The sequence below is a fragment of the Sarcophilus harrisii genome, chromosome 2 (genome assembly GCF_902635505.1).
Source record: "Sarcophilus harrisii chromosome 2, mSarHar1.11, whole genome shotgun sequence".
Lineage (NCBI taxonomy): Eukaryota > Metazoa > Chordata > Mammalia > Dasyuromorphia > Dasyuridae > Sarcophilus > Sarcophilus harrisii.
The window spans coordinates 176,910,373-176,923,984 of NC_045427.1; the positions used below are offsets into that span (position 1 = coordinate 176,910,373).

General features: G+C 33.2%; 1 protein-coding gene across 1 annotated transcript in view; it reads right to left on the bottom strand.

The window, feature by feature from the left end:
• Positions 1 to 13,612, bottom strand: part of MYOM2 (myomesin 2) — a 152,338-nt gene that overhangs the window by 79,274 nt on the left and 59,452 nt on the right. The window contains exons 11-13 of the mRNA XM_003757920.2: positions 11,535 to 11,676; positions 4,762 to 4,961; positions 3,954 to 4,007 (exon numbers count right to left, since the gene is read on the bottom strand). Coding sequence (XP_003757968.1) covers positions 3,954 to 4,007; positions 4,762 to 4,961; positions 11,535 to 11,676 — 396 coding nt within the window. The remainder of the gene's footprint in view (positions 1 to 3,953; positions 4,008 to 4,761; positions 4,962 to 11,534; positions 11,677 to 13,612) is intronic.

Consider the following 13,612-nt stretch of genomic DNA (forward strand, 5'->3'; position numbering starts at 1 on the left):
AATTTATTAAAACCCTGCTATATATAAGACATTGTGCTAATTCTTGGGTATACAAAGAGAAAAAAATTCCTTTTCTAAAAGCATTCTTTTTGGATACTTTTGGGGCAGCTAGGTGGCACAGTGGATAGGGCACTATCCTGAAGTCAGGAGGAACTGAGTTCAAATTTGACCTCAGACATTTCCTAGCTATGTGACCCTGGGGGCAAATCATTTAACCCCAATTGCCTCAGCAAAAATAAATAAATGAAGAATGTACTTTCTACTGGTTAGATTCAGTATATACACAGAAAAATAAATATAAGAAATTTTAAGAAGAGATACAGAGAGGAAATTAAGGAGAGAGAAACCATGTCGAAGCTGACAGTTAGATGAAGTTAAAGGAGGACTATGAAAAGGACTATGAATTTAGTAGTTATAATATTATATTTTGGAGAGTTTACATGAGATGATCAGAGGAATCAAAGGTAAAATTAAGGAATTTCTTAAACACCCTAAAGATATGGTAGGCTATTTTTCATTGTTAGTCACTCATCAAATTGAAGAAATTGATCATTCATCCTGATGTCATTATTGTGCTTTAACCATTGGAAGCCCTAGTGATTGGTTGACTGAGACTGGATCTAATATGCTAATGTTTAGCTCTTAAGTGTGCTCTCAGTTCTTGAGAATGAATTCTTTATCTTTTTCACTTTTGTCTTTTCCAGATTGTATGTAGAAATTTTGTCATGGGAGAGAGACATTAGTGAGGAATCTCACTTACTGATTTCATGTTTGTTTCCTTCCTGTATGAGCCTCCTGTTGGTATTTATCTCACTTTCTTTTACATTCTAAGGTTGGGTTTTTTTTGTAAATGTCTTTTCCTTCATTTGATTGTAACTTCCGATTTGTCATATTGAATTAAATATACTCTATCCCAAATAATTTAATTTCATTTAATTTAAATTCTGTTAAATCTCTCAAAGACAAAAACAATATTTTACTTCTTATGCTTACCATGATGAAGCACACATTCATTGAAGCAGATATTACTATAATGATGATGAAGCTTTCCGTGCATTAATATGACTGCTAGTTAATTTGCAAGATCCTAGGTCTAAGAACTATTACCCTATAGTTTTATTCAGAGGAAAAAATAAGAATGTTTTTATTTTAGGACTATTCTCTTACCCATTAGGTCACATTAATTTGCTGAGTTTACTTCCCCTAATAGATTTCTTTCTCTCCACTCATATAACCAACAGTCCATCACCTTTATCTCTCATCTCTGTGTCTTCACAGACTTCCATCAACACCTAACACACTCCCTTCCCCTCTGCCTCAAGGCATACCTAGCTTTCAAAATTCAGTTCAGGTTCCAAACACTAAAGGAAGGTTCTATTGATCTTTTCCCCTTCCACATAGTAATTAGTGTCCTATCTTCAACATTTATAGTGCTAAAAATATATTATATACTTTATAAATGCTTATAAATCAATTCACTCATTCTTTTAGCCTGGGAGCATTATTCTTTACTTTAGAGTTTCAAGGCAAATAGTCAAAACCACCTGCCTAATTTCTAGCAGTGTCAATGGTTTAACCCAAACTGTATTTCTGAACTATAGTCTTGGTTTCTTAATTGGTCATCTTGTTTCCATTTTCCCTTTGGGAATATGCTGCATCTTTCTGGTTGAACTGTAAACTCCTCCTGGGTAGGAATCAATTTTTAAATACCATAAATAAAATACAGAGGATTAAAAAAAAAAACCCTAATTATCAACAATTATCAAAATGTTAACAACAAAAACAAGTTCATGAATCACAGGTTTAAAATCCATGTTTATAGTCAATAAGGAGCCACCAAATTGAGGAGGGGAATGACAGTCAAATTTGTACTTAAGGAATTAAGTACAGTGTGTAAGATGAAGTGAAGTGAGGAGTGACTTGAATTAGGAATTGAATTAGGAGGTGGTTGCAATAATTTGGGCAAGAAGGACAACCATAACTAATGATTGGTGATGTAGAACTGGAGGTCAGGGGAGAAATTAGGACTGGATATATAATACAGATCTCTGAGACATCTGAATAGATATTATAATAAAACCAATGAGAGATGATGAGGTCAGAGAAAGAAGAGCACCCAGGATAGAGCTTTGGGGAACACTTACAATTTTGATTTTGAATCTTTAACACCTAGTACCTAATGCTTAATAAATGTTCATTGGATTCAATTCCTACCAGTCTATTCAAGGTAACATATGATTATTCTGCTTCCTCTCCTCACTGATTCAAGGTCTTTAGGTAGTTATGTAGTTAGTGTTGGATTTGTCAGGAAGATATTTCATAAATACATAACCACTAAGTGACTCTGCTTGAACAAGTGATTGAATGACCCTCAGCTTCAGTTTCCTTATCTGTAAAATAGATTAAAAATAGCACCTACCTCAGAGTTATGAGGATCAAATGAGAGAACAGATGTAAAATGCTTTGTAAACCTTAAAACTCTATGTAAATGCCTACTATCAGTGTTTTTAAGATAGATCTTCCTTTCACTGACCTTACTTAAGGACCTATTTTTACATAAAGTTAATCTATTATAAAAATATCTCACAATATATTCAAAAGATTACTGATTGCTTCCAGATTATATACATTCAGTGCTCAGTTTCTGAAAAGCCAACTGCCAGAATCTAGGTTTTCATTTATTTTCCTGTTCACTTATTCTCCTGCCACTAGATATTTCAAATTGATTTCTGTGCTTCTTATCCTTTACATATCATTGAAATCAATACTGATAATTTGCAGTCGTGTTGCCCTTATGATTTACAAATCATATTTCCTAGAACAATCCAATACATGAATTATTATTCCCAGTTTATTGAGGAGGAAAGCTGAGTTTAAGAGAGATGAAAGAGTTGCCCATAGTCACAAAGTGAGAGAGCATCAAAGTCAGTATTCCAACCTTGGTCTCCTGGCTCTAGGTTCAGCATTCTTTCTACTAAACCACAATTGTTTCTTAACTAGTACTCTAGAACTTAAGAGGAGGGAAGAGAATACAATTCTCTTCTGAGAGAATCTTGGAATTATCAATATAATACTCTTGTGGGGATGTATTGGCATCCTCATTACTGTATGAACTATCTCTAGGTGATACTATAAATAAAAATAAGAGAACAGAAGCTACTATTTGGTATATGATAAGATGACCTCCAAAGAATGTGAAACAGAATCATTGATGCCCCTCTGGAAGTGAGCTTTGGAAGAGCAAGCCCAAAGCCTCCATTGTTTTAAATAAGTAGTTATAATTTTTGCTTCAGCTTAGGTACACATTAAATTCAATCCTTTTTCAGTTTTTAGCTATTGAACTTTTAAAAAGACTAATCACAAATTCAACTAAAATCTTTAGCACTACTGATCAAGAGGCTCCGGTGCTTGTGTTTCATGTCTTTTCTCTCTCTAGATATATCTGGAAGGTACAGCAAGCAGAAAAAATATCATTAAAAGCCACATTCACATTGAAAAAGAAATGTGAATAGTCTAATTAAGAAGCCTACTTCAAATGAAGATTAAATGCATGTCAGAACTGTAGTCTGCAAAGGACTAGAGATTTATATTTTACCGTTAAAGTCTCCTTGGACCCCCAGTGGAATGAGTATGTAAGGCTGACTCAAAGTTACCTACAAGCAGTCACATTGGAGACTATATGACTCTCTTTTTGCATCATCACCAAATGAAAGCAATCCACTCAACAGTTAGTTAGATTCCTATTTTTATTCCCTATTACAGCCTTGCATGTTTTTCCCCAACTCTATTGACATGAGGTTTACAAGCTTCATTGACTGCTTTTTCCCCCTTTATTTATATAAAAAAATTGATGTTGAAGGGAATTTTTTTTTCTACAGCTGTCATGGTTCTAATTATAATCTTAAATTTCTTAGATATAAGCAGCTGAAATTACATCACGAAGAGATACATACCTTCAAGGTCATCCTTATAGATTACAATTTCTTTGTCTCCCTCCAAATGAATTGCTGTAGACAGAAGAAGAATAATTCTGGTAAATTCTTAAACAAAAGATTTTATAAAGAAAGATGAAATTCTTCAAAATATTTTTGCCATGTCTGAATGACCTTTCCATTATGTTATTAAAACTACCCATTCCATTGCAATAGGGTTTGACATCCTTAGAGTTTGTCCTTACTGTAACCCACTTTTCTACCATTGATCAAATTACCAATAGGCATACTGGTATAACACAAGAGAAAATACAGTTAACCACTTAGAATAATTGAGTAAAAGTCCAGTGAATTTTGAGGATTCAATGTCAGATGAAATTACATTTCAGAAATGTCACTTGGTTACATTGGTTTTGGTCTAGTTTCTATGATCTGAAAATATACCACCAATGGCTAAAATTTATTAAGAGCTTAATTCTAAGCCAAGTGAGACTGTGATTTAATTAATTTTTTTTCCTGACAAGTATTATTAAGAAGGTTAAATGCTTTGTTTTCAGCAATGTAAATGTTAACCAAGCTCTATCCATTAACTAAGTAGCATCCATAGGAATACTAGAAATTTTCAAAATGAATGCTGTTCTTAGGCTCAGGTTTTGAAGTTCTCATGACTTGTCAATGGTAGAAGAGGAAAAAAATGAATAAAGATATGGATAAAACAAAGAAAAAAGATTATACCTATACAGCTGTGTAGTATATGTATGCACATACATAAGCATGCACACACATATACTTTCCAATTACCATAGGATCTTTCTAGTTGGTTACTTACCTTGTAATCTCTTGAGATCAACAGGATCAAGAGCTGCAACTGCCTCAGAGACCCGAGAAGGTCTACTAATTCCAGCATTATTAATTGCCCTTACACGAAACATGTAGGATCTGCCTTCAAAAAGTCCACTTACAGGATATTTGCAGACTTTCACTGGTGAATCATTGCACTGAATCCAATTGTCAGTTCCCACTTCACACCTTGCAAGTTAAAAAAAAAAATCTCAAATTCTAAACATCTAACAAATATGCACAATATACAAAATTATTTTAATGATTAAAAAATCTATCAAATCAATAAGGTCTATTCCAAATAAATTTATACATGGGTACAAATGAACTTAAAGATGTACAGAAAACTTTATATAACAATCCTTTTTTTAAGCTTTACACTTTTAGAAAAGATCAAACAAGTGCCTGTCTGTAAGCCCAATTAGGCAAAACCATTTCCAAAAGTTGGTAATTCAAATCAATCCTTTTACTACCTTTATTCACTTGCATTGCAGTACTCACAGAGCCCAAGGGTGCATCTGACCTGTTAGTTTGCATAAACTCTATAATGGATTTGTGATCTCATCAATATGACTACCCCCTACAAAGATATCTAACACAAGTTCCTCTCTATCTTTTGACATTATAATAGGATGAAAGGAACATCTCTGTCACTATTCATTAATTAGACCTTACTCTCACCATGTTACTGGCTCATTTTTTTTTTAATTACCAATTTTTCAATTGCCCATTTCTCTCCTTAGATCATTTATATAACTTCTTTAAAATTCCTTGCTCTTAATGTGTTACAACCTATTCAGAGCCACCACAAGACCTTACCATTGCCTTTTGGGTAATCCTCAACTTTAATTCTTCAAAGAATACATCATTCCTTAACTTAAAGCCAGATATTTTCATTGGAAAAATACTGATATCAAAAATATAGATCACTATTTTAATGAGAAGTTTGAAATAACTAAAAGAACTTTAGAATTTCCTAAAAGTAATACAGCTATCTTTACTCTTCCTGTGTAATTCTGGAGCCAACTATTTACTATTTGCAGCATGTGTGCATGTAAGTTTGTTTACACACATACATATAAACATGATGTCCTAAATCCCAACATGGAATATTCCAAAACTTGATTCAGGAGATCCAACATTATCAGCAAAACGATCACTTTTAGGATCTCACTGTTATGAGCCAAAACTCTGAACTTCAAACAAGGATTCTTACAAGGTGCTAAGTCAGTGGAATTGATAAAGACAATGGTTATCTAGTTTAGCATGGTGATTAATAGTTCTCTAGTTCATTATATGTACTTAGTACTTAAAATAGTTCCACAAGATTCACACCTATGATAATGGAGTATATAACAGCCAGCAAGGACTGGACGAGTTTCATTCCACCTTCAGTCAGGCTCCTGATGGCTGTCCTAGGGGACTGAGAGACTCAGAGATAGAGCCACAGAAGACAAGCAGACTGGAGGCAGGAGCTCAAGCTCTTGGAGCCAAGGAGAGACAGCTTCATTTCCATCTTCTAGCCTTGTGGTGGCTGGCCTGTCCTCCTGCATTTTCTCCACTGAAAGTCCCCTCTGAAGGCCCGAGAAAATTAGCTGAGCACCAGGTGAAGGAGACAATAAAGACTTTTGGACTTTATCACCTGGCTACTCTTGTGGTGATTACTCTACTGAAAAGAAGGTTGCTTCCAAGACCTCCAGAAAATCAAACAAAGAACATTACACCTCACTAGAGGAAATATAAGGTATCCCACTTCAATTAAAATCCTTTACTAAATCTTCTCTTTGTCAATAGAGAATATCTTCAGTGATGAGAGGTTTTCCTATTTTATGTCTTACTTTAGTCATTAAACTATGACTAATTTTAATTATTTATGATTTCAATAATTCATGAAATTTTGGTACATGCTTGAAACATATTGTCAAAGTAAAGTTTTAAGGGGGATTCTTCTGTATTGAATAAAATCCAAGTGGATTTTATAGTCAATAAACAACATACTTAGTAAGTTCTTGCATTCTCCACATCTTTCAGTCATTTATAAAACATCAAAATGAAGTTAATTATGAAGTATCACATTTAAAAAACTCTTCTTTCTAACACTCTTATCCAAGATGACTTTGATAGATATTTAGATTATTCTGATAAACTAGAAGGATAGCTAAAAATTTAGATGGATGAATATGAGTAGCTATTTACATTCTCTTGGATCTTTGGTAGTAACATTGGGCAAGATTTTTTTTTTCTATTCCTCTGATATCTTTTCATCCTTCAGATATCACAAAATGTAATGCTTTCATTGTCTTAAATTGTGGTACATCCTAGGTGATTCACCTTTGTATATAGTTTGTCTTATTCAGTTTCTTTTCTCATCTTTGGGTTTTCTTCAATGTCACTTCCATTTTCTCTATATTGATTCTACTGTCTTTCCTGGTCAAAAAAGTTTGTTATAAAAAATGCACAAACATTTTTTATCTGATTTTTTTTCCTCTGTTGCCCTACTTCCAGTTTCATCCTAAAATTCCTTCTGGATGATCTGGCTTAGTTGGGTCTCTGGCCAAATTTCCCTTAAAATGTTTTTCCCCCTTTTCATCACCTCTCCTTATTTTATGAGGCAATACTGCTCATAACCTTCTCTCATTCATCTTTACAACATTTTAAGACAAGTTTATATTTTATGTTAATGTTGCTTCTGGCTTACATATCTCTTTAATCAAATAGTAAATGAAGTATTAGGTGTTCTGAGCAGATTCTTTTGGTTTCCTCATTATTTTAATTGTTCTATAACAATTAAACTCTTATTATTTGGTTTTAATGTTAATATTAATATCCTTTTGGTTTGATGTTAATATCCTTTTTCCAATCCATTTTCCTTTCTTAAATATCAACAAAAACTTTAAATAGATTGCACTGGCATTATTTTCATTAAACAACATTTTTTCCCATTTAAGTTTTTCTTATTAACTTTATGATACTCTTTATCTTTGTCTAAACAAGTTGGTAGTCTATATACAAAGGGCTAATTCAGAAAATGACTTCCACATTAGTGATATGTCATTTCCTGATTACTGAATATGTTTCAACTAAGGTATTATGTAGTGGTATGTCCAGAAATTTCTATTTTTTCTCCCTGGAAAAAAAATTCATGATGCCTACATTTGAGGATTCAGTGTAATCTACAAGTTTTTTGGAACTTCTATTCCATACTCCAGAACTGTGTTTTTAACACATTTTTCACTATATTCATCACTGTATTGCAGTCTTAGTGCATCAAAGTACATTTTACTTTAATTCGAAGAATGCTTTTTATTACTTCATAGAATTGCTCTGCTTCATTCTCTATAACAATGCGATATGACCGTAAAATCATGTCCCTTTTGCATTTATACACATACTAAGACAAACTATCTACTTCTTTATTTGCCCCTCCACTCCTAAGGAGATATTGTGATCAAACTTTCTATTACCTGAAATTCCCTTTGTCTCTTTTTGTCATTTATAGTGAGAATACCAATATTGATGCATTCAATTCTTCTGATCATATGTCTATTTGTTAGTCACTGGGTTAAAAAAATCTCACATTTGGAGCATTAACAGTAAAGTTAATGTTTATACTGACATTCTGCTTCCATCCCTATAGAAAGAGAGGGTTAAAAACCATTTTGCATTTTTCTTTGTTTCATGGACTGCTATAGCCAAAGAATTTATTACCAAGTGGTCAACTTACAGATAACATGCTTCTCTCTACTCGGCTATGCTAAACCTCAAAAAAGTAAACATAATGTATTATTAGAATAGTGATACAGTGACTCAGAAAATAAAATGATCTTCCTCCTACAAACACACACACCAACCATTCTAGGATTGTAGAACTCAAAATTGGAAAGAACCTTTAGGTATTATCTATGTCAATCACCTCATTTTATGAATGAGAATATCAAAGCCTGGATAGGTTAATAACTTGTCCAAAGCTGTATAGCTAATACATGGCCAAATCTAGCACTCTTTCCATTCTACCATGATGACTCCTTTTTTTGTTTTAGAGATAAGGAAAATGAAAGGAAAATTTAGCCAAGATAATACTAGTAGAACTAGAATTTATAACAACCCCCCCATTTCCTAATACACTGTGCTTTTAACCATCTTTGTTGCTTAATTAATATTAATTCTTACTAGAATTCAAAATACAGCAGCTCCTTTGTATAACAATAACTCCTAGCTTTTCAGAGTGTTCCTGAAATACAAATTACCAAGCCTTTGACAAGTATTACACTGTAATGTTTAACAAAATTAGCATGCCCATCAGAAACTGAAAAACTGAAGTGAAAGGGTTATCAGCAACTATTTTGTAAGTTTTTGTCCTTGTGCTCTATCAATTTTAGGAAAATTCATTCATTTTCTAAAAAACGCCCAATTTTTACAGAACAGGGATATATTTGAATTCAGAATTAAATATTCCAGCTACCAATAGACATTTTTAAGTACCTAATAAGCACCAGACAGAACACTGACATAAAGACAAAAATACAACAGTATCCAAATCCAATATGTTCCAGGTGCTGTGCTAAGTCTTGGAAATACAATATTTTTGAAGTCTGTGGTCTCAATCTGTTTTCGTCTAAAAAGCAAAACAACACATAAAAAGGAAACAGGAAAAAAATGAGGAGTACAATCAAATAGCAGGGTGTACTTGGATTCCATAGTACATGAAACCATGTAGGGAAGCAAATGTGAGATGGACTAAGCTAAGCCTAATTTATTCCCTCAGTCAAGGAAAGTATTGGGGTCAGTTTAATACTCTGCCTTCCAAAAGAAAGGAGGCTAAGGAAGGAGAAAGCAATCAAGGGTTGAGTTAGCAACATGATGATAAGTTTAGTGATAAGTATACCCTAGGTAGGGCATATCGTTCCATGGAGTTGAAAATAGGCAGGATTGCATATGTAAAGTGCAGTGTATCTGTCTTCAATTTAGCTAATATTTATACAATACTTTAAAGTTTGCAGAAAGTTTTATATTATAAAATTTGAACATTTTAATCACAACAGCACAAAAATCTTGTATCGTAGTTGCTATTATTATCCACACTCATCATTTGAGCAATGAAAGAGATTAAACAAACAGAACAAGAGAGATTAAACAAGTTGCCCAGAGTCACATAGTTAGAAAGTATTTGAAGAGTAACTTAAATTCAGTCTCTGACTCCAAGTCCAGTGCTCTGTCCATGTGCCAATGCACTTTCTAGGAGCTCATACTTTTTTGGAGAGACACATAACTATTTAAGTTATACAGAAATCAATGTAATTGTGGGGGAAAATAAGAACAATTGTGATCAGGAAAGTCTTGATGTAGAACGGGATCCTCCTTATATCATATTACTCTACATACTCTTTGATTCAGGGGCACTGTCCTACTTGCTGTTCCTTAAACAAGATACTCATCTCTCAGCTTTGGGCCTTTTCTCTGGCCATCCTCCATACCTAGATTGTTCTCCCACCTCTCTGCCTCTCATATTCCCAGGTTTCCTTAAAGTCCCAAATAAACTCCCATTTTCTACAATAAATCTTCTTCAATCCCTTTTAATTCAAGTGTTATTCTCCATTATTTCCCATTTATTCTGTATGTAACTTGCTTTGTATAGAGTTGTTTGCATGTTGTCTTTCCCACTTGTAAGGTTGTAAAGGTCCTTGAGGACAGGAACTATCTCTTGCCTCTTTTTTGTACCTCCAGTGCTTAATGCAATGCCTGGGACATAAAAGATACTTAATAAATGTTTATTGAGTGACTCCTAGCTAGGTCATCTTTTCATGACACCATTCTGCCTATGAAAACTAGCCAAAAGATGATAATTTTTCTAAAACTAAATGATTAGTTCAATATTTGTATAAAGTGCTAAAGCTCTTAAAAAACATTGAAATCATTCAACATAGCAAGAAAAGAATTGAGAAACATAACCTAAACTTGTAAACACATTAATCAGGTATCACACATAATTATGCCTGAATTTTGAAAGTTCAAGAAAAGACAGTTAAGTAACAAGTCTTTAAAAGCAGCTCTTCCTTTCTGTCTATAAGAGATATTTTAATATTTTAGAGATTCATAATTTCATCAGTCCTTGTTCCCTCTTCAAATGCAGATAGCAAACTTTCTATAATTTAGTCCAAAGTACTATTCAGCAGTTTTGATCAAACACACACACACACACACACACACACACACACACACGAGAGCACATGCACAAGCACACACACAAACACAAATACTTTATCCAAAGTCATAAGCAGTTATCTAGTTTGATTTTTGTAAAACAGAAATATTTTTCATCACTAGATCCACATTCAAACTATGTATGCTCTGATGGAATACTCTTTGAAAATCCTAGGTTAACTCCATGTTACTTCAAAATAGGATTAAATTTTTACTATACATAAATATATGAAGCTTTATTAGGGAGATTTCAGAGGAATCAAAGACGTATGTTTGTGAGTGGGGAAGGTTAAAATGAGACATTCTCTAGCTTCCTCAGACATTAATACTACATACACAAACAATGTGACCATGTTGATGCAATTTATTGAACACGTTAAGTCATTAAGATTGTTCTCTACAGGAAAAAAAACAAACACCAAACCATGGGGTATCATATATTCAAACGAAGTGGCAAAATAAAATTAATATGGGATGTAATATTCTAATATAATTTTCAGAAGATTATTGATAAAGTTTTGGATATCATTTTAGTCTCAGGAAAATTTGATGTCTACTCACCTATCAACAAAATAGCCAATGACTGGACTCTCACTAGTAGTATTTGGTGGTTTCCATGTCACAATAACATAATCTCTATTGGCATCATGGCACTTTACATCCATAGGGGCTCCTGGGGCCCCAGTAACTAATGCATCAGCATCTGGAACAGATAGGAAATAAGTATATTTCTGGTCATATCAAAAGGTTAATTGTATAACCCACTTACAATGCAATCTTCCAGAACATAATTAATTTAATAGTCATAGTCTTAGAATAACCACAAATCACTAAGCTTGGAATAATAATTTTGTTGCTTTAATATAATGGCCTGTGATTTAGTACTCACAAATGCATAGCATTTATTTGAGAATTTCATGTAAGATTTTTGAAGGGGAAAATTACTCTGCACATTTTCTAATGTTACCTCTTAAGCAAATTCATTTCCGTACCTATGTTGCTGTCACTATATTTGGTAAAAAATTGAATTCTATCATAAGTGATAGATAAAAATAATTGCAAATCCCAGTTACCAACTTGAAAGTTTCATAAGAAAACTTGGAAGTCTTTATTTCAGATCTTCAGTTGATAAAGCTCACACAGTCTGTACTTTCTTCCACAAACACCCAATTCCATGACCACTCATCATTTGATCCAAAAAGTAAAATGGAAAATCACACAAGCATAAAATATAATATTTTCATTTCTTCTGTTTACAGTTAGAATAAAATTGCAGTGAGAATTAGGTTTTGTTGTTTTTTTTTTGTTTTGTTTTGCTTTTGTGCTATAGTTTGCCAAGTCAAAGCACAACAAACATCTATTCAGATACTTTTCTTTTTCGATATCTCTAAACCATTCTGAGTTTGTTCATGTTTTATGGAAAGAAAGCTGATTAGTGTTTGGGCCAATTTCACTCTTCTACTTCCTCCCTCATTAGGATCCTCTTTCTTTCATTTTATTCATTTTAAATTTTGAGTCCAACTGTGCTGAAAGTCAAAAGATATACTTCAGTGCACTAATTCACTGAAACATGCATACTTGGTCTAGTCTAAAATGTGTATTTTTACACTTAAATCTATGGCTATATTATGCATACTTAACCATATAAACATTATACAGTTTCTTGTACTATTCCCTTCAGCAGATTAAAAGCTTAAAATATCTTAGTGTTGAGCCAGCTATTTGCTCTTTCATTTAAAATATACAGCAAAAAAATAATCTGAATAGTTCTACTCCTCCATATTTGCATTATTTTCTTCTTCTTGATGGTGCTGAATAAGCAAGGCAATTTAAACTATGTCACATTGATTACATTTTATGGGTCGGAGGTAGGAGGGAGTCTTGCCATCAGCTATGTACACAAAATAAAAGGTTCAATTTAATGTCTGCCTAGCCAGTCAGTAAAATTGCCCAACACTGATGTTACAAGTTTATTTTCTCTTGTTTTGTTCAAACCAAAGTCATTTATTGCTAATGAGTTTCTTCCTTTATACTATGTTCTGGATGTTCATATAAAAGGTAAAATGACCTAATATTGCTGTTCTTGTTGTTGAACATTGAGGAAGACCCTATAGGGATAGCAAAAAGGCAGAATGGATAGAATACAAGAAGTGAAAGAAGTCTCAGAAATTTAGGAAGATCAGAGGTAAAATCCAGTTTCAGATACTTATTAGTCACATAATATTGAGCAAGTGACAACTTCTGTCTGCTTTAGTTTCCTCTTATAAAATGAAGATAATAAGAGTACCTTCCTCCCAAAAATGTTGGGAAAATCAAAGGAGATATATAAAAAGCACTTTGGAAACCTTACACCATTACATAAATGCTAGCCAACTAGTAGCAACAGTAGCAGCAATGTCATCATCAACCTCATCTAAGAGTTTATTGTAAAGAAAGGCTTATTAAAATCCTAGCCCCTTCTTTCTTCCCTTACTTACCAGTTACTCTAAAAGAGAAAACACTAAATGTCCATCAGGCAGTTCGATGTGTTAAAGGAACCTTATAAAGATATGAGGCTGAACTCTCCTGATTATATAAACCCAACAATTTACATTCTTCCAAATGAATTTGAGGCTGCTATGACATTGTCTTTCTCAAGT